This window comes from Somniosus microcephalus, unplaced genomic scaffold (genome assembly GCF_052327205.1).
Source record: "Somniosus microcephalus isolate GS21.2 unplaced genomic scaffold, FLI_Smic_1.0 scaffold74, whole genome shotgun sequence".
Taxonomy (NCBI): Eukaryota; Metazoa; Chordata; class Chondrichthyes; order Squaliformes; family Somniosidae; genus Somniosus; species Somniosus microcephalus.
This window is the reverse complement of record NW_028225261.1, coordinates 1-20575: the sequence shown is the minus strand read 5'-3', so window position 1 is coordinate 20575 and position 20575 is coordinate 1. Positions and strand designations below refer to the sequence as shown.

At 51.2% G+C, this 20575-nt stretch overlaps 1 protein-coding gene across 1 annotated transcript; it reads right to left on the bottom strand.

Annotated features, from left to right (window-relative positions):
* Positions 1–1879: 1879 nt before the first annotated feature.
* Positions 1880–3644, bottom strand: LOC147083132 (uncharacterized). Its single transcript, XM_085980244.1, has 2 exons — positions 2455–3644; positions 1880–1964 (listed from the first exon to the last, which is right to left on the bottom strand). Exons 1-2 carry the CDS (start codon positions 3571–3573, stop codon positions 1920–1922), a joined length of 1164 nt encoding a protein of 387 aa, XP_085836370.1. The 5' UTR covers positions 3574–3644; the 3' UTR covers positions 1880–1919.
* Between the last annotated feature and the right edge of the window lie 16931 nt (positions 3645–20575).

Genomic DNA, 20575 nt, shown 5'->3' with positions numbered 1-20575 from the left:
AGAAGTGTGAAGTGATACATTTTGGTAGGAAGAATGAGGAGAGGCAATAAAACTAAATGGTCCAATTTTAAAGAGGGTGCAGGAACAGAGAGGCCTCGGGGTGTATGTACACGAATCTTAGAAGGTGGCAGGACAAGTTGAGAAGGCTGTTAAAAAGCATACAGGGTCCTTGATTTTATTAATAGAGGAATAGAGTACAAAAGCAAGCAGGTTATGCTAAGCCTTTATAAAACACTGGTTAGGCCTCAGCTGGAGTATTGTGTTCAATTCAGGGCACCACACTTTAGGAAGGATGTCAAGGCCTTGGAGCGGGGGCAGAGGAGATTTACTGGAATGGTACCAGGGATGAGGGACTTCAGTTATGTGGAGAGACAGGAGAAGCTGGGGTTGTTCCCCTTGGAGCAGAGAAGGTTAAGGGGAGATTTACTAGAATGGTACCGGGGATGAGGGACTTCAGTTATGTGGAGAGACTGGAGAAGCTGGGGTTGTTCTCCTTGGAGCAGAGAAGGTTAAGGGGAGATTTACTAGAATGTGTCTAATTCTGTTAGATTCAGGAGATGGTTCTGTGATAGTGGATTGGCGGTTAGGATCAGATCAGCCATGATCTTATTGAATGGCGGAGCAGGCTCGAGGGGCCGATTGGCCTACTCCTGCTCCTATTTCTTATGTTCTTATGTTATGAGGGACTTCAGTTATGTGGAGAGACGGGAGAAGCTGGGGTTGTTCTCCTTGGAGCAGAGAAGGTTAAGGGGAGATTTACTAGAATGGTACCGGGGATGAGGGACTTCAGTTATGTGGAGAGAGTGGAGAAGCTGGGGTTGTTCCCCTTGGAGCAGAGAAGGTTAAGGGGAGATTTGATAGAGGTGTTAAAAATCATGAATAATTTGGATAGAGTAAATAAGGAGAAACTGTTGCAGCGGAGGAACGGTCGTTAAACAGAGGACACAGATTTAAGGTGATTGGCAAAAGAACCAGAGGTGACATGAGGAAACTTTTTTTCCACAGCGAGTTGTTGTGATGGGGAACGCGCTGCCTGATAGGGCGGTGGAAGCAGATTCAACAGGAGCCTTCAAAAGGGGACGGGATAAATACTTGAACTGAAAGAAATTGCAGGGATATAGGGAAAGAGCGGAGGAGTGGGACTAACTGGATTGCTCTTCGAAAGAGCCGGCACAGACTCGATGGGCTGAATGGCCTCCTTCTGTGCTATTCTATGAATACAGAGAGACAATGTCCCTTTAAATATCGGGGTGTTACGCTGAGGTAAGGAGACACATTGTCCCTTTAGTTACAAAGGAGAAGACAGAAAGGTCGCAGACTCTTTAACTGACACCAATACTCCGAGGGAAGAGGATGTGACGGTCGATGTCCCTTTAACTGGGCCGCACATGCCTGTGATTAAAGGCATCGGAAACAGTGGAATCGACCCACCGCAGTCACACTGTGGACACTCTGGTGTGTCAGCGGGTGGGATACACCAGGGAATCCCTTTCCACACACTGAGGTTGACTCTAATGATCGGGAGTCCCAGAGTTTCGGATACCAGATAATCAAGCTCACAGGAACACAAATTGTCTCTCCAGGCTTTATTAAGAGCGCTGCATAACACAGATCGGGTGATAATTCCCTCAATCTGGAGAATAGAAGTACAGTGGATTCGCGCGCGATCTTCTCGAGTCTGTTCCAACTGACAACGGCTTAAGTGGCCTGTTCTTATACACAAGCTTGGTTACCGCTCAGGAAATGGGATTGTTTGGACCCGTCTGTTGACTGCCTCCTGAACTCCTGCTAATTCAGGGAATTTAGTCCATCTGTGACCAGACTATAACCACAAGCCCGTCTGGTTATCACACCTATACGGTCCGTGAGGTTATTATCAGATTCACACCCAGACGTTGTGCCTTCACTTGTCTGGCACTTCATCCCATAACACAGGTACAGGGGCTCAGTAATGTTTCATTCATCTGAAAAAGACAAAGTACAACAACATAATGGTCAGCTTAACAGAATCTCATCATAATTACGGGGCCATAAATATAAAAGTCACTAAGAAATCCAGTAGTGAATTCAGGAGAAAAATCTTTACCCAGAGAGTGGTGAGAATGGGGAACTCGTTACCACAAGGAGTGGTTGAGGTGAACAGCACAGATGCATTTATGAGGAAGCCACACGAGGGAGAAAGGAATGGGAGGAGATGTTGATCGGGTTAATTGAAGTAGGGTGGGTGTGGGGCATAAACACTGGCATGGACCAGTTGGGCCGAATGGCCTGTTTCTGTGCTGTACATTCTATGTAACACCATGAACAGTCAATCGAAGGGAATCGTCAGCACAACAGTCTTAAAGATTAAACAGCAGTACAAGATTTATAAAACATTAATGTCCATGTTCATGTCACCCCAGCTTTCTACAGGGCCCTGCACTACAGAACAGTGTGAACTTGCTGGTGTCTCACCAGGTGGGCTGACTGAGTAAATCCCTTCCCACACACGGAGCAGGTGAACGGTCTCTCATCAGTGTGAATTCGCTGGTGTGTCAACAGGTCGGATGACAGAGTGAATCCCTTCCCACACATGGAGCAGGTGAATGGCCTCTTCCCAGTGTGAACTCGCTGGTGTCCGTTCAGATTCCTGGAGCTTGTAAAGCTCATCCCACAGACAGAACATGTAAATGGTCTCTGATCGGAGTGAACTTGCTGGTGTTGCTTCAGATCCCCAGAGGTTTTAAAGCTCTTCCCACAGGCAGAACATGTAAATGGTCTCTCATCAGTGTGAACTCGCTGGTGTTGCTTCAGTTCCGTGGAGCTTTTAAAGCTCTTCCCACAGACAGAACATATAAATGGTCTCTCATCAGTGTGAACTCGCTGGTGTGTCAGTAGGTTGGATGACTGAGTGAATCCCTTCCCACACACGGAGGTGAACGGCCTCTTTCCTGCTCTCTCCAGCTGGTCTCCCTTCAGCTCCTGGGACCTTTTAAAGCTTTTCCCACAGTCGGAATGTCTCACCGGCCTCTCCCCAGTGTGAACTCGCTGGTGTGCCAGCAGATTCGAGGACCGATTGAATCTCTTCCCACACACGGAGCAGGTGAACAGAATCTCTCCTGCTCCCTCCAGCTGGTGTCTCTTCAGATCCTGGGACCTTTTAAATCTCTTCCCACAGTCAGAACATTTAATCGGTCTCTCATCACTGTGAACAAGCTGGTGTTTCAGGAGGGTGGCAGAATGAGAGAATCGCTTCAAAAACACAGAGCAGGTCAACGGTCTCTCATCGGTGTGGACAAGCTGGTGTCTCAGCAGCACGGATGGTGCAATTAATCCCTTCCCACACACGGCGCGGGTTAAAGGTCTCTCCCTCGTGTGATCCTGCTGGTGTATCATCGGGGCCGATGACTGAGTGAATCCCTTCTGGAACATGGGGCCGGTGAACAGGCTCTCCCCAATGTGTAGCCACTGGTGTCGCTTCAGGTGCTTGTAGATCTTGAAGCTCTTCCCACGCTCAGAACATTTAAAAGGTCTCTCATCAGTGTGAACTCTCTGGTTCACTGGTGTGCCAGCAGATTGGAGGACCGATTGCATCAGGTCCTGAGGAATCCTGTAACTCTGTCAGATCTTGACGTGATGTTTGGTCTTAGCCTCCTGTCCTTAAAGGCTCCACTTCTAAAACCCTGTGAAAGGAGTGCAGAAAGGGGTCTCCATTTTATTTATATAATCATTCATAGAAACATAGAAGATAGGAGCAGGAGTAGGCCATTCTGCCCCTCGAGCCTCCTCCGCCATTCAATTGATCCCTTTAGCCTTCACGGGATGTGGGCGTTGCTGGCAACACCAGCATTTACTGCCCATCTCTAGTTGCCCTTGAGAAGGTGGTGGCGAGCCGCCGCCTTGAACCGCTGCAGTCCGTGTGGTGAAGGTGCTCCCACAGTGCGGGTACACTTCTTTACAGTGGTTTGGTATAACTGAGGGGCTTGCTAGGCCACTTCAGAAGGCAGTTAAGGGACAACCACATTGCTGTGAGTCTGAAGTCACATATAAGCCAGTCAGATTAGTGAACCAGATGGGTTTTTAACGACGGTTTCATGGTCACCATTACTAGCCTTTTAATTCCAGATTTATTTAATTAACTGAATTTAAGTTCTGCAGCTGCCGTGCTGGGATTACATAGAAACATAGAAGATAGGAGCTGGAGTAGGCCATTCGGCCCCTCGAGCCTGCTCCGCCATTCAATGAGATCATGGCTGATCATCCAAATTCAGTACCCTGTCCCTGCTTTCTCCCCATATCCCTTGATCCCTTTAGCCTTAAAAAATATATCTAACTCCTTCTTGAATATATTTAATGAATTGTTAAATATATTCAAGAAGGAGATAGATATAGTTCTCACTTGAACTCACTTCTCCAGATCACTAGTCCAGGCCTCTGGATAACTAGTCCAGTAACATAACCACTATGGTACGGTACCTGTACTCATGTCCCCCTTTTCCCAGCCCAGGGGCAGTGAAGCTGATTTTCAGACCCCAGCTGCTGCATAGGTTGGTTGAAAGGATCAACAGTAATGGCGGCTACAATACCCACAAGCCCCCGCGCTCCAGAAAGCGTCCTGGCCGCTGCGCTGAGTTGTGGCTGACCCCGCGCATGCGCCACATGGCCCAGCCCTCTTCTGCTCCACAGGCGCCCGGCCCACACCGCGCATGCTCAGCACACACCCGGGGCCCCTGTCAATCATCCTCCCCCGCGCCTGCGCGCTGGGCCCGAGCTCCAGGCTGCCACGCGGGGCTTTCTTTGTAAAGTCGGTGTTGGTGAAGAGCCGCAATCAGTGAGGGAAAGTGAGTTTTCCCCCAGATCCGATTGAGATCAGAGGAGGGGACAGAATAAAGGGAATCCAAGCCTGAGAGTCCGAGGGCTCCGCAGGCACCGAATGGAGCGACTTCACTCGGGCGGAGCCGGAGAGCGCCTCAGGGTCACGTGACAGCGGGCAGCGGGCGTGATTGACGTGTCCGCCGACCATTAGGGAGACAGATCCTGGGATCAATGGGCGGGCGGCGGGTGACGCGCTCTGGGACGTCTTGACGTCATAAAAGGTGCAGACGTCATGACGTCAACAGAACGTGTTCTGCTGATTGGTCCATATCAATGAGTTGGTCTTGAATGTAGGAAGTATGATTAAGAAGTTTGCAGATGATGCAAAAGTTGGCCGTGTGGTTGATAATGAAGAAGAAAGCTGCAGACTGCAGGAAGATATCAATGGACTGGTCAGGTGGGCAGAACAGTGGCAAATGGAATTCAATCTGGAGAAGTGTGAGGTAATGCATTTGGGGAGGGCTAACAAGGCAAGGGAATACACTATAAATGGTAGGACACTGAGAAGTGCAGAGGATCAGAGGGACCTTGGAGTGCCTGTCCACAGATCCCTGAAGGTAGCAGGACAGGTAGATAAGGTGGTTAAGAAGGCACACGGGATACTTGCCTTTATTAGCCGAGGCATAGAATATAAGAGCAGGGAGGTTATGCTTGAACTGTATAAAACACTAGTTAGGCCGCAGCTAGAACACTGCGTGCAGTTCTGGTCACCACATTACAGGAAGGATGTGATTGCACTAGAGGGGGTGCAGAGGAGATTTACGAGGATGTTGCCTGGTCTGGGGAATTTTAGCTATGAGGAAAGATTGGATAGGCTGGGGTTGTTTTCTTTGGAACGGAGGAGGCTGAGGGGAGACTTAACTGAGGTGTATAAAATTATGTGGGGCCTAGATAGAGTGGATTGGAAGGATCTATTTCCCTTAGCAGGGAGGTCAATAACCAGGGGGCACAGATTTAAAGTAATTGGTTGAAAGTTTAGAGGGAGTTGAGGAGAAATGTTTTCACCCAGAGGGTGGTGGGGGTCTGGAACTCACTGCCTGACAGGGTGGTAGAGGCAGAGACCCTCATCACATTTAAAAAGTACTTGGATATGCACTTGAAGTGCCGTAACCTACAAGGCTACGGACCAAGTGCTGGAAAGTGGGATTAGGGTGGATAGCTCTTTGTCGGCCGGCACGGACAAGATGGGCCAAATGGCCTCCTTCTGTGCTGTAAATTTCTATGAGTGAGGGAGTCTGAGAGGTCAAGGTTGACTGACAGTCTGTGCTGACCCTTGACCTCTCTTTCCCCCGCTCCCCAGGATAGGTTGCACATTCCAGCTGCACGCTGTGGGGGTGCTCAGCTGATCCCGGCCTGGGATGCAGTTGGGGAGACTGCAGTTAGCCTCAGTGCCCTGGGCTCCTGCTGCTGATCACTGTCCAGTCACCCCAGCAGCAAAGGCTGAGTCTGCAAAGGGGGCTTGATTTTGTCTGTGATGCCCCCAAGGTTGAATAGGCTGCCAACAATCACTGCACACCCTCACACATTGGCCACTCGGAGGGGCACCAGAAGGCAACCAGTGACTGTGGGACTGTATCCCAGCGGAAACCCGCCCTTCACAATAGAGGGAGGGAAACTCGAATGACAGTTTAAAAAACTAAAAAGGGCAAGAGGAGTTCACCCGGTGTCCTGGGACCAATATTTATCGCTCACCCAACATCACCAATACAGATTATCTGGTCATTATCACACTGCTATCTGTGCGAGCTTGGTGTGAGCAAATTCCACAGGTTCACCACTCTCTGGGTGAAGAAATTCCTCCTCATCTCTGTCCTAAATGGCTTACCCCTTATCTTTAGACTGTGACCCCTGATTCTGGACTTCCCCACCATCAGGAACATCCCTCCTGCATCCAGTCTGTCCAGTCCTGATAGAATTTTATAAGTTTCAATGAGATCCCCACTCATTCTTCTAAACTCCAGCGAGTATAAGCCCAATCGACCCAATCTCTCCTCATACGTCATTCCTGCCATCCCAGGTATCAGTCTGGTGAATCTTCACTGCACTCCCTCCATGGCAAAACATCCTTCCTCAGAAAAGGCGACCAAAACTGCACACAATACTCAAGATGTGGTCTCCAAGGCCCTGTACAACTGCAGCAAGACATCCTTGTTCTTGTACTCGAACCCTCTCGCTACGAAGGCCAACATACCATTTGCCTTCTTCACCGCCTGCTGCACCTGCATGCTTACCTTCAGCGACTGGTGCACAAGGATGCCCAGGTCTCGTTGCAATTCCCCTTCTCCCAATCTATTGCCATTCAGATAATAATCTGCCGTCCTGTTAACGCAACCTGTCCAAATCATACTGGAGTTTCTCGTAATCCTCCTCACAGCACACACGCCCACCCATCTTTGTGTCGTCTGCAAACTTGGAGATATTACATCTAGTTCCCTCGTCCAGATCATTAATATATATTGTGATAGCTGGGGTCCAAGGACCGATCCCTGCGGTACCCCACTAGTCACTGCCTGCCACTCGGAAAAAGAGCCATTTATTCCAACGCTTCGCTTCCTGTCTGCCAACCAGTTCTCTATCCAAGTCAATACCTTGCTCCCAATCCCATTTGCCTTAACTTTACACGCTAATCTCTTATGCGGGACCTTATCGAAAGCCTTTTGAAAATCCAAATACACCACATCCACTGCCCCTCCGACAGTGCGGCACTCCCTCAGTACTGCCCCTCCGACAGTGCATCGCTCCCTCAGTACTGCTCCTCCGACAGTGCAGCACTCCCTCAGTACTGCCCCTCCGACAGTGCAGTGCTCCCTCAGTACTGCCCCTCCGACAGTGCGGAGCTCCCTCAGTACTGACCCTCCGACAGTGCGGCGCTCCCTCAGTACTGCCCCTCCGACAGTGCGGCGCTCCCGCAGTACTGCCCCTCCGACAGTGCGGCGCTCCCTCAGTACTGCCCCTCCAACAGTGCGGCGCTCCCTCAGCACCGCACTGGAGTGTCAGCCTCGCTTTATATGCTCTAAGTCCCTGGAGCGGGATTTGAACCCACAACCTTCTGACTCTGCTATCCACTGAGCCACAGCTGACTCCAGTCTTTTACACAGTTTCATCATAACTTCCTTGCTTTTTGCACTCTACGCCTCCTCTAAAGCAGGGGAGTTATGATTAATTGTTAAACAGTTTTTTGCAGAGTGACCAAAGCTGTCTGCAGGAAACAATTGTGCATTTGAAAGAATCACAGAATCTACAGTGCAGATAAGAGGCCATTTCGGCCCATCGAGCCTGCACCGAGACATATCCCACCCTATATCCGTAACCCCACGTATTGAATCCCCTAACACTAAGGGTCAATTTATCATAGCCAAATCAACCTAACCTGCACATCTTTGGACTGTGGGAGGAAACCGGAGCACCCGGAGGAAACCCACGCAGACACAGGGAGAATGTGCAAACTCCACACAGACAGTCGCCCGAGGCTAGATTTGAACCCGGGTCCCTGGCGCTGTGAGGCAACAGTGCTAACCACTAGTACGAGCACCACGGGATCTTTTACATCCACCTGAGGGGGCAGACGTGGGCCTCGGTTTAACGTCTCATCTGTAAGACAGCACCTCCGACACTGCAGCGCTCCTTCATTACCGCCCCTCCGACAATGCGGCGCTCCCTCAGTACTGTCCCTCCGACATTGCGGCGCTTCCGCAGTACTGCCCCTCCGACAGTGCGGAGCTCCCTCACTACTGCCCCTCCAACAGCGTGGCGCTCCCTCAGTACTGCCCCTCCGACAGCGCGGCACTCCCTCAGTACTGACCCTCCGACAATGCAGCGCTCCCGCAGCGCTCCCGCAGCACTGCCCCGCCGACAGTGCTGCGCTCCCTCAGTACTGCCCCGCCGACAGTGCGGCGCTCCCTCAGTACTGCCCCTCCGACAGCGCGGAGCTCCCTCAGTACTGCCCCTCCGACAGTGCGGCGCTCCCTCAGTACTGCCCCTCCGACAGTGCGGCGCTCCCTCAGTACTGCCCCTCCGACAGCGCGGAGCTCCCTCAGTACTGCCCCTCCGACAGTGCGGCGCTCCCTCAGTACTGCCCCTCCGACAGTGCGGCGCTCCCTCAGTACTGCCCCTCCGACAGTGCGGCACTCCCTCAGTACTGACCCTCCGACAGTGCGGAGCTCCCTCGGTACGGACCCTCCGACAGTGCGGTGCTCCCTCAGTACTGACCCTCCGACGGTGCGGCACTCCCTCAGCACCGCACTGGAGTGTCAGCCTCGCTTTATATGCTCAAGTCCCTGGAGCGGGATTTGAACCCACAACCTTCTGGCTCTGCTATCCACTGAGCCACAGCTGACTCCAGTCTTTTACACAGTTTCATCATAACTTCCTTGCTTTTTGCACTCTGCGCCTCTCCTAAAGCAGGGGAGTTATGATGAATTGTTAAACAGTGTTTTTTGCAGAGTGACCCAGGCTGTCTGTAGGAAACAATCGCACATTTGAAAGCAGCTTGTATTGTGAAGCTTGTGCCCCTTTGCCAGGCCCGCTGCCTGCGGCCCCTCTCCCAGATTCCAGCCCCAGCTCTGTGCTGACTGAGCTGCTCTCACCTGGGGACAGCGCGTCACAATCGGCCCCAGCGCACCTGAGCTGGAGAGGAGGTCCCGCCCCCTTGCCGCGCCACCATTGGTTGGAGGACCAGGCCGCCGACAGGCCTCTTCCTGTGATGACGTCACAATCGGGCACCAGCCCCAGCGCCGGGGAGGAAGGTCCCGCCCCCTAGCCGCGCCGCCATTGGTCGGAGGACCCGGGCCCGCCCTCGTGCTATTGGTCAGCGTTCCCGTCAGTCAGAATCACATTGCTCCGGCTCACTCCGCCACCCCGCGCGCAGGTCAATCGCTCCGTTCGGCGTCCGCGGAGGTCCCGCTCGCCCGACTCTCAGGTTTGGTTTTTCTCGTATTTTACTTTATAATCCCGCTCTCCGCCTCACCTCGATTTAAATCGATTCCCCAACACACTACTTTACCCCGGCCGCTGATTCCGCCACGTCCCCGGCCTTCTGTCTGCTACCCGGAGACCCCGCGCCTGCCCGCGCTGTGATTGGTGCAGGGGAAGGCAAGTGGGCGTGTCCGGCCCCCGGCCCACGTGGGGGAGTCAAAGGCCGGCTGGAGCGCATGCGCAGCCCGCCTCGCACCGTTGGGAAGCTTTTCAAATATTTTTTTTTGAGAAACAAATTGAAAACACTCATTAATTCCCCCAACCTCCTCCCCTCTAAAGTGCGATTATTATTATTTTTGTTTTTCCTCATTTGTGTGGGGTGTCTTTTTTTTACCTTGCGGTGGCGTGCGCCGGTCCAACCGACCCCTGGGCATTGCGTGCTGGCGTCACCGTGTAATCGGAGGGCGTGTTGATTGACGCGAGGCGCCCGCCAATCAGGAGCGCGGAAAACGCTGGGCGGACCGGGCGGGCTGACGGTCCTCCAACCAATGGCGGCGCGGGAGTGAGGGGGGCGGGACCTCGGTGGGCTGCAGGCCGCTTTCCTGCTTTCATTGTCTGCAGGAGCTGTGAAAGGGAAGGGAAGGGGAGGAGGGGGTGGAAAAAAACCCCAGCTTGTGAGTGTTTATTCCTTTGCATTACCTTTATTGCAAGGCTATTCATCAACTGCATTCATTTAAAAATAAGTGAACCTTTTCTCTTTTCGACTTTTATCCAGAACAAAGAGCCCTGGTGCTGTGAACATTTTGGTGGGCAGCCACTTTTAAAGGGACAAAGACCAGCATTCTTCCTCCTCTCTCTCTCTCTCTCTCTTGTGAGTATTTGTGGTGGGTGAGAGGGGGGAGGGTGAGAGGGGTGAGTCAAAGGGGACTGCGGCCCCTTTTCAACAAAAAAAATTGCTTGGCCATTTAAAGGGGAATGGGTGCCCCCCAGGTATTTAAAGGGGCAGTGCCTCTCTCTTTCTGTATCATGTAAGAGCAGGGAGGTTCTGCTTGAACTGTACAAAACACCAGTTAGGCCAGCGGCTAGAGTGCTGCGTGCAGTTCTGCTCGCCCCATTGCAGGAAAGATGTGACTGTGCTCCAGACGGGAGATTTTCGAGGATGTTGCCAGGACTAGAGAATTTCAGCTACAAGGAAAGATTGAATACATAGAAACATACAAGATAGGAGCAGGAGTAGGCCATTCGGCCCCTCGAGCCTGTTCCCCCATTCAATGAGATCATGGCTGATCATCCAAATTCAGTACCCTGTCCCTGCCTTCTCCCCATATCCCTTTAGCCTTAAGAAATATATGTACAGGAGTAAAGAAGTCTTACTCCAATTATAAAGGGCCTTGGTGAGACCACACCTGGAGTACTGTGTACAATTTTGGTCTCCTTACCTAAGGAAGGATATACTTGCCATAGAGGGAGTGCAATGAAGGTTCACGAGATTGATTCCTGGGATGGCGGGACTGTCGTATGAGAAGAGATTGAGTAAACTAGGCATGTATTCTCTTGAATTCAGAAGAATGAGAGGGGATCTCATTGAAACTTATAAAATTCTAACAGGACTAGACAGACTAGATGCAGGAAGGATGTTCCCAATGGCGGAGGAGTCCAGAACCAGGGGTCATAGAAACATAGAAGATAGGAGCAGGAGTAGGCCATTCAGCCCTTTGAGCCTGCTCCGCCATTCAATGAGATCATGGCTGATCATCCAAATTCAGTACCCTATCCCTGCTTTCTCCCCATACCGCTTGATCCCTTTAGCCTCAAGAAATATATCCAACTCTTTCTTGAATATATTTAATGAACTGGCCTCCACTGCCCTCTGTTGCAGAGAATTCCACAGGTTCACCACTCTCTGGGTGAAGAAATTCCTCCTCATTTCAGTCCTAAATGGCCTACCCCTTATCCTTAGACTGTGACCCCTGGTTCTGGACTCCCCGGCCATCAGAAACATCCTTCCTGCATCTAGTCTGTCGAGACCTGACAGAATTTTATAGGTTTCGATGAGATCCCCTCTCAATCTTCTAAACTCCAGTGAGTATAAGCCCAATCGACACAATCTCTCCTCATACGTCATTCCTGCCATCCCAGGTATCAGCCTGGTGAATCTTCGCTGCACTCCCTCCATGGCAAGAACGTCCTTCCTCAGGTAAGGTGACCAAAACTGCACACAATACTCAAGGTGCGGTCTCACCAAGGCCCTGTACAACTGTAGCAAGACATCCTTGTTCCTGTACTCGAACCCTCTTGCTACAAAGGCCAACATACCATTTGCCTTCTTAACCGCCTGCTGCACCTGCATGCTTACCTTCAGCGACTGGTGCACAAGAACACCCAGGTCTCTTTGCACTTCCCCTTCTCTCAATCTATTGCCATTCAAATAATAATATGCCTTCCTGTTTTTGCCACCAAAGTGGATAACCTCACATTTATCCACATTATAGTGCATTTGCCATGTTTCTGCCCAATCACCCAACCTGTCCAAATCGTACTGGAGTTTCACGACATCCTCCTCACAGCTTACCCTCCCTCCCAGCTTTGTGTCGTCTGCAAATTTGGAGATATTACATCCAATTCCCTCGTCCAGATCATTAATATATATTGTGAACAGCTGGGGTCACAGTCTAAGGATAAGGGGTAAGCCATTTAGGACAGAAATGAGGAGGAATTTCTTCACCCAGAGAGTGGTGAACCTGTGGAATTCTCTACCACAGAAGGCAGTGGAGGCCAATTCATTAAATATATTCAAGTAGGAGTTAGATATATTTCTTAAGGCTAAAGGGATCAAGGGATATGGGGAGAAGGCAGGGACAGGGTACTGAATTTGGATGATCAGCCATGATCTCACTGAATGGCGGAGCAGGCTCGAGGGGCCGAATGGCCGACTCCTGCTCCTATTTTATATGAAAGAGAGGCGGAGAGGTTCAGAGAGGGAATTCCAGAGCTTAGGGCCGAGGCAACAGAAGACACGGCCACTGATGGTGCAGCGATTATAATCAGGGATGCTCAAGAGGGCAGAATTGGAGGAACGCAGGTGTCTCGGGGGGGGAGGAGGTTGTTTTCTTTGGAACCGAGGAGGCTGAGGGGAGACCTGATTGAGGTGTATAAAATTCTGAGGGGCCGAGATAGGAAGGACCTATTTCCCTTGGCAGAGGGGTCCACAACCAGGGGGCGTAGATTTAAAGTAATTGGTCGGAGCTTTAGAGGGGAGATGAGGAGAAATGTTTTCACCCAGTGGGTGGCGGGGGTCTGGAACTCACTGCCTGACAGGGTGGTAGAGGCAGAAACTCTCATCACATTTAAAAAGTACTTGGATATGCACTTGAAGTGCCGTAACCTACAAGGCCATGGACCAAGTGCTGGAAAGTGGGATTAGTGTGGATAGCACTTAATCGGCTGGCACGGACAAGATGGGCCGAATGGCTTCCTTCCGTGTCATTATTTTTCTGTGATTCTATCGCGGGCGGCGGGTGGTTGTGAGGCCGAAGGGAATAACTAAGATAGGGAGGAGTGAGGCCATGGAGGGATTTGAAAACAAGGATGAGAATTTTGAAATCGAAGCATTGCTTAACCGGGAGCCAATGTAGGTCAGCGAGCACAGGGGTGATGGGTGAACGGGACTTGGCATTGAGTTACGACACGGGTAGTTTTGGATCACCTCAAGTTTACGTGGGGTAGAATGTGGGAGGCCAGCCAGGAGTGCGTTGGAATAGTCGAGTCCAGAGGTAACAAAGGGCCGGGTGAGGGTTTCAGCAGCGGATGAGCTGAGGCAGGGGTGGAGATGGGCGATGTTACCGAGGTGGAAATAGGTGGTCTTTGTTATGCTGTGGATATGTGTTCGGAAGCTCATTTCAGGGTCAGATATGACACCAAGGTTGTTAACAGTGTGGTTCACCCTCAGAGAGATGTTAGGGAGAGGGATGGAGTCAGTGGCTAGGGACTGAAAACAATTGCTTTAGTCTTCCCAATATTTAATTGGAGAAAATTTCTGCTCGCCCAGAACCGGATTAGAGATTGTGGAGGGGTCAAGAGAAGTGGTGGTGAGGTAGAGCTGGGTGTTGTCAGCGTAAATGTGGAAACTGATGCTGTGTTTTCAGATGATGTCACCAAGGGGCAGCATTTAGATGAGAAATAGGAGGGGCCCAAGGATAGATCCTTGGGGGACACCGGAGGTAACGATGCGGGAGCGGGAAGAGAAGCCGTTGCAGGTGATTCTGTGGCTACGATTAGATAGATAAGAATGGAACCAGGCGAGTGCAGTCCCACCCAGCTGGACGACGGTGGAGAGGCGTTGGGAGAAGAATGGAGTGGTCAACCGTGTCAAAGGCTGCAGACAAGTCAGGAAGGACGAGGAGGGATAGTTTACCTTTGTCACAGTCACAAAGGATGTCATTTGATGAGACTTGATTTGACTTTAGGGCCAAGTCAGTGAGGTGGATTGGGCTGTTTCTGGCCCGCTGGTTATTGTGGGCACGGCAGGACACCAGTGGGACCGGCTCTGCCCTGTTTGTTCTTTGAGGCAAAATAAGCCAAAAAAAATTCCTGCTTCCCGCCTTACCCTTTCTACGCTCCTTTTACAGGGTTTTAGAAGTGGAGCATTTACAGACAGGAAGCTCAAACCAAACAGCACCTCAAGATCTGACAGAGTTACACGTTTCCTCAGGACCTGATTCAGTCGCTCATCCAATCTGCTGGCACACCCGTGAGTTCACACTGATGAGAGACCTTTTAAATGTTCTGAGTGTGGGAAGAGCTTCAAAATCTACAAGTACTTGAAGCGACAACAGTGGCTACACACTGGGGAGAAACTGTTCACCGGCCCCGTGTGTGGAAGGGATTAATTGCACCATCCGTGCTGCTGAGACACCAGCTTGTCCACACCGATGAGAGACCGTTGACCTGCTCCGTGTTTTTGATGCGATTCACTCATTCTTCCACCCTCCTAAGACACCAGCTTGTTCACAGTGATGAGAGACCAATTAAATGTTCTGACTGTGGGAAGAGATTTAAACGGTCCTAGGAGCTGAAGAGACGCCAGCTGGAGAGAGCAGGAGAGATTCTGTTTGCCTGCTCCGTGTGTGGGAAGAGATTCACTCGGTCCTCGAATCTGCTGGCACACCAGCGAGTTCACACTGGGGAGAGGCCAGTGAAACATTCCGACTGTGGGAAAAGCTTTCAAATGTCCCAGGAGCTGAAGGGACACCAGCTGGAGAGAGCAGGAAAGAGACCATTCACCTGCGCCGTGTGTGGGAAGGGATTCATTCGGCCATCCCACCTACAGGCACACCAGCGAGTTCACACTGATGAGAGACCATTTAACTGTTCTTCCTGTGGGAAGAGCTTTAAAACCTCTTGGGATCTGAAGCAACACCAGCGAGTTCACTCTGATCAGAGACCATTTATATGTTCTGTCTGTGGGATGAGCTTTAAAAGCTCCAGCAATCTGAACGGACACCAGCGAGTTCACACCGGGGAGAGGCCATTCACCTGCTCCGTGTGTGGGAAGGGATTCACTCAGTCATCCCACCTGTTGGGACACCAGCGAGTTCACACTGATGAGAGACCATTTAAATGTTCTGACTGTGGGATGAGCTTTAAAACCTCTGGGGATCTGAAGGAACACCAGCGACTTCACTCCGATCAGACACCGTTTACATGTCCTGTCTGTGGGATGAGCTTTAAAAGCGCTGGGATTTTGAATGGACACCAGCGAGTTCACACCGGGGAGAGGCCATTCACGTGCTCCATGTGTGGGAAGGAATTCACTCGATCACCCCACTTGTTGAGACACCAGCGAGTTCACACTGATGAGAGGCCATTTAAATGTCCTGACTGTGGGAAGAGCTTTAAAAGCTCTGGGGATCTGATGGGACACCAGCGACTTCACACTGGGGAGAGGCCGTTCACCTGCTCTGTGTGTGGGAAGAGATTCACTCGGCCATCCCACCTACTGACACACAAGCAAGTCCACACTGGAGAGAGGCCATTCACCTGCTCTGTATGTGGGAAGGGATTCACTCAGTCCTCCAACCTGCTGATGCACCAGCGAGTTCACACTGGGGAGAGGCCATTCACCTGCTCCATGTGCGAGAAGGGATTCGCTCAGTACTCCAGCCTACTGAGACACCAGCGCGTTCACACGGTTCCAGTCACAGTCATAGAGTCATAACGGCACAGAAGGAGGCCATTTGGCCCATCGAGTCCGTGCCGGCTCTCTGTAGAGCAATCCAGTCAGTCCCATTCCCCCGCTCTATCCCCGTAGCCCTGCAAGTTTATTTCCCTCAAGTGCCTATCCAGCCTCCCCTTGAAAACATTGAGTGTCTCCGCTTCCACCACTTCCGTCGGCAGCGAGTTCCAGCTCCTCACCACTCATTGCGTAACAAAGTTTTCCTCACATCCCCCCTGTATCTCTTGCCCATAACCTTAAATCTGTGTCCCCTAGTCCTTGTACCATCAACTAGTGGGAACAGCCTTTCCCCGTCCAGCCTATCCAAACCCGTCATAATCTTGTACATCTCTGTCAAATCACCCCTCAACCGCCTTTGCTTTAATGAAAACAAATCCAGCTTCTCCAACCTGTCCTTGTAGCTAAGATCCCCCATCCCCGGAACCATTCTGGTAAATCTCCTCTGCACCCTCTCGAGCCTTCACATCCTTCCTAAAGTTTGGTGACAAGAACTGGATGCAATACTCCAGTTGTGGCCTAACCAGCGCTTTATAAAGTTTCAGCATAACTTCTCTACTTTTGTACTCAATACCTCTATTTATGAAGCCCAAGATCCCATATGCTTTGCTAACCACTCTCTCAATATGTCCCGCCACCTTCAGGGACCTATGCACATTAACTCCCAGGTCCCTCTGTCCCTGCATGCTCTGTAAAACTGTGCCATTAAGTGTATATTGCCTCTCCCTGTTCCTTCTGCCAAAATGCATCACCTCACACTTCTCTTTATTAAATTCCATCTGCCACTTGTCTGCCCATTCTGCTAGCCTTTCTATGTCCTGTTGCAGTTGATTGGTATCATCCTCACTGTTTGTCACACCCCCCAAGTTTGGTGTCATCAGCAAATTTAGAAATTCTACACTGAATTCCAATATCCAGGTCATTTATATATATCAAAAAAATTATATAACTGCTGTGCTGATGATTCTATAGACACTGGAACAGTTCCCATGGATTGGAGGGTAGCTAATGTTACCCCACTGTTCAAAAAAAGTGGTAGAGAGAAAATGGGGACTTATAGACTGGTAAGCCTGACATCGGTAGTGGGGAAAATGCTAGAGTCCATTGTAAAAGATGTAATAGCAGAGCACTTGGAAAACAGTGACAGGATCAGACAAAGTCAACATGGATTTACAAAAGGTAAATCGTGCTTGATTAATCTACTGGAATTTTTTGAGGATGTAACTGGTAGAATAGATAAGGGAGAACCAGTGGATGTGGTGTATTTGGACTTTCAGAAGGCTTTCGATCAGGTCCCGCATAAGAGATTAGCGTGTAAAGTTAAGGCACATGGGATTGGGGGCAAGGTACTGACTTGGATAGAGAACTGGTTGGCAGACAGGAAGCAAAGAGTTGGAACAAACGGGTCTTTTTCCGAGTGGGAGGCAGTGACTAGTGGGGTACCGCAGGGATCAGTGCTAGGACCCCAGCTATTCACAATATATATTAATGACCTAGACGAGGGAACTAGATGTAATATCTCCAAGTTTTCAGATGACACAAAGCTGGGTGGGCATGTGTGCTGTGAGGAGGATGCTGAGAAACTCCAGTATGATTTGGACAGGTTGGGTGATTAGGCAGATGCCTGGCAGATGCAGTATAACGTGGATAAATGCGAGGTTATCCACTTTGGTGTCAAAAACAGGAAGGCAGATTATTATCTGAACGGCAATAGATTGGGAGAAGGGGAAGTGCAACGAGACCTGGGTGTCCTTGTGCACCAGTCGCTGAAGGTAAGCATGCAGGTGCAGCAGGCAGTTAAGAAGGCAAATGGTATGTTGGCCTTCGTAGCGAGAGGGTTTGAGTACAGGAACAAGGATGTCTTGCTGCAGTTGTACAGGGCCTTGGTGAGACCACACCTTGAGTATTGTGTGCAGTTTTGGTCACCTTATCTGAGGAAGGATGTTCTTGCCATGGAGGGAGTGCAGCGAAGATTCACCAGACCTGGGATGGAAGGAATGACGTATGAGGAGAGATTGGGTCGATTGGGCTTGTACTCGCTGGAGTTTAGAAGAATGAGAGGGGATCTCATTGAAACTTATAAAATTCTAACAGGACTAGACAGACGAGATGTAGGAAGGATGTTCCCGATGGCAGGGGAGTCCAGAACCAGGGGTCACAGTCTAAGGACAAGGGGTAAGCCATTTAGGACAGAGATGAGGAGGAATTTCTTCACCCAGAGAGTGGTGAACCTGTGGAATTCTCTGCCACAGAAGGCAGTTGAGACCAAATCATTAAATATATTCAAGAAGGAGTTAGATATATTTCTTAAAGCTAAAGGGATCAAGAGATATGGGGAGAAGGCAGGGACAGGGTACTGAGTTTGGATGATCAGCCATGATCTCATTGAATGGCGGAGCAGGCTCGAAGGGCCTTCTATGTTTCTATGATTCCCTTCTTTTGACTGTTCTTGGTGTTACATAGAATGTACAGCACAGAATCAGGACATTCAATCCAACTTGTCCAGTGTTTATGCTCCACACCCACCCTACTTCAGTTAACCCGATCAACATATCCTCCTATTCCTTACACACTCATGTGGCTTCCCCTTAAATGCATCTGTACTTTTAGCCTCAACTACTCTTTGTAGTAGCGAGTTCCACATTCTCACCACTCTCTGGGTAAACAAGTTTCTACTGAATTCCCTCCTGGATTTATTGGTGACCATCTTATATTTCGTGGATGTTAAAACCCCAATAACTGGACTGGATTTTAATATTCTGTATCAATAAATCAGCTTCGTTAGAAACAGACAGTCTATTGAGGCCCTGTTTCGAAGATAAGTCGAGAGCCAATTGATGACTTGTTACAGACACTCCCTGTCCTCAATAACTGTGTCCAGGAGAGAAGCTAAGGGGCTTCTGTTACTTTCGTGGAGTGAATTTTTGTGCTCATCGAGATTCTGGATGTCATTATGCGGAAAGGAACATTTTAACATTCTCAGCACCTGGTGTCAACATTAAACACTCCCAGGGCAGGTACAGCACGAGGTAAGATACAGAGTAAAGCTCCCTCCACACTGCCCCATCAAACACTCCCAGGGCAGGTACAGCACGGGCTAGATACAGAGTAAAGCTCCCTCTACACTGTCCCATCAAACACTCCCAGGGCAGGTACAGCACGGGTTAGATACAGAATAAAGCTCCCTCTACACTGCCCCATCAAACACTCCCAGGGCAGGTACAGCACGGGTTAGATACAGAATAAAGCTCCCTCTACACTGTCCCATCAAACACTCCCAGGGCAGGTACAGCACGGGTTAGATACAGAGTAAAGCTCCCTCTACACTGTCCCATCAAACACTAACAGGGCAGGTGCAGCACGGGTTAGATACAGCGTGTCAGCCGTGGCTCAGGCGGCAGCACTCTCTCCTCTGAGTCAGAAGGTTGTGGGTTGAAGTCCCACTCCAGAGACTCGAGTCTAAAACTCCGTGCTGCCTCTCCAGTGCAGTGCTGAGGGAGTAAAGCCCAGTGCAGAGTAAAGTTCCCTCTGCACTGCTCCACTAACAGGCATGAGCCCCAAACTCAGAAGAGCGCCCTCTGCTGTATTCCACTTGTCTCAGCAGTGGGAGAAGCAGGCGGCGGAAGTCCCGCCCCTCGGACACCCCGATTGGTTGGCGGACCCGCCGCCACCTCAGTCCTCCGAGCTCCGCCCGCTCTCTCCCTATTGGTCGGAGCTCCCGTCAGTCACCGCCGTGGAGTTGATGACGTGTCCCAGTCCGGCTCCCTGCAGAAGACAAGGGGCTGCGGCCGCTCAATCCGCTCCGCTCGGTGCCGGGAGGGCGCTGGGACGGTGCGGTTTGTATTTTCTTTTTATTTATCTCCCCGCCGCGCTTCTCTCCGGTATATAAAAAAAACCTGATAAAACTCACTTTCCGCCGGTGATCCGGGCTCTTGCGGTTACCCGGGCCGACCCAGGATGCGGGGTCCTGCGCAGGAGCGGCACATGCGGAGTAGGGGGAGGGGGTGGGGCCTGTTCAGAGCCCGTGCTCACCTTGGAGCGGCGCATGCGGAGTAGGGGGAGGGGGCGGGGCCTGTTCAGAGCCCGTGCTCACCTTGGAGCGGCGCATGCGGAGTAGGGGAAGGAGGCGGGGCCTGTTCAGAGCCCGTGCTCACCTTGGAGCGGTGCATGCGGAGTAGGGGAAGGAGGCGGGGCCTGTTCAGAGCCCGTGCTCACCTTGGAGCGGTGCATGCGGAGTAGGGGAAGGAGGCGGGGCCTGTTCAGAGCCCGTGCTCACCTTGGAGCGGCGCATGCTGAGTAGGGGGAGAGGGCGGGGCCTGTTCAGAGCCCGCGCTCACCTTGGAGCGGCGCATGCGGAGTAGGGGGAGGGGGCGGGGCCTGTTCAGAGCCCGCGCTCACCTTGGAGCGGAGCATGCGGGGGAGGGGGCGGGGCCTGTTCAGAGCCCGTGCTCACCTTGGAGCGGCGCATGCGGAGTAGGGGGAGAGGGCGGGGCCTGTTCAGAGCCCGCGCTCACCTTGGAGCGGAGTAGGGGGAGGGGGCGGGGCCTGTTCAGAGCCCGTGCTCACCTTGGAGCG

Excerpts from the sequence above, each read along its gene's own strand:
- LOC147083132 (XM_085980244.1), bottom strand. The coding sequence starts at position 3,573 with ATGCAATCGGTCCTCCAATCTGCTGGCACACCAGTGAACCAGAGAGTT. Across the intron at positions 1,965-2,454 it reads TTACTCAGTCAGCCCACCTG|ATGAATGAAACATTACTGAG; the intron begins GTGAGACACCAG and ends TGTCTTTTTCAG.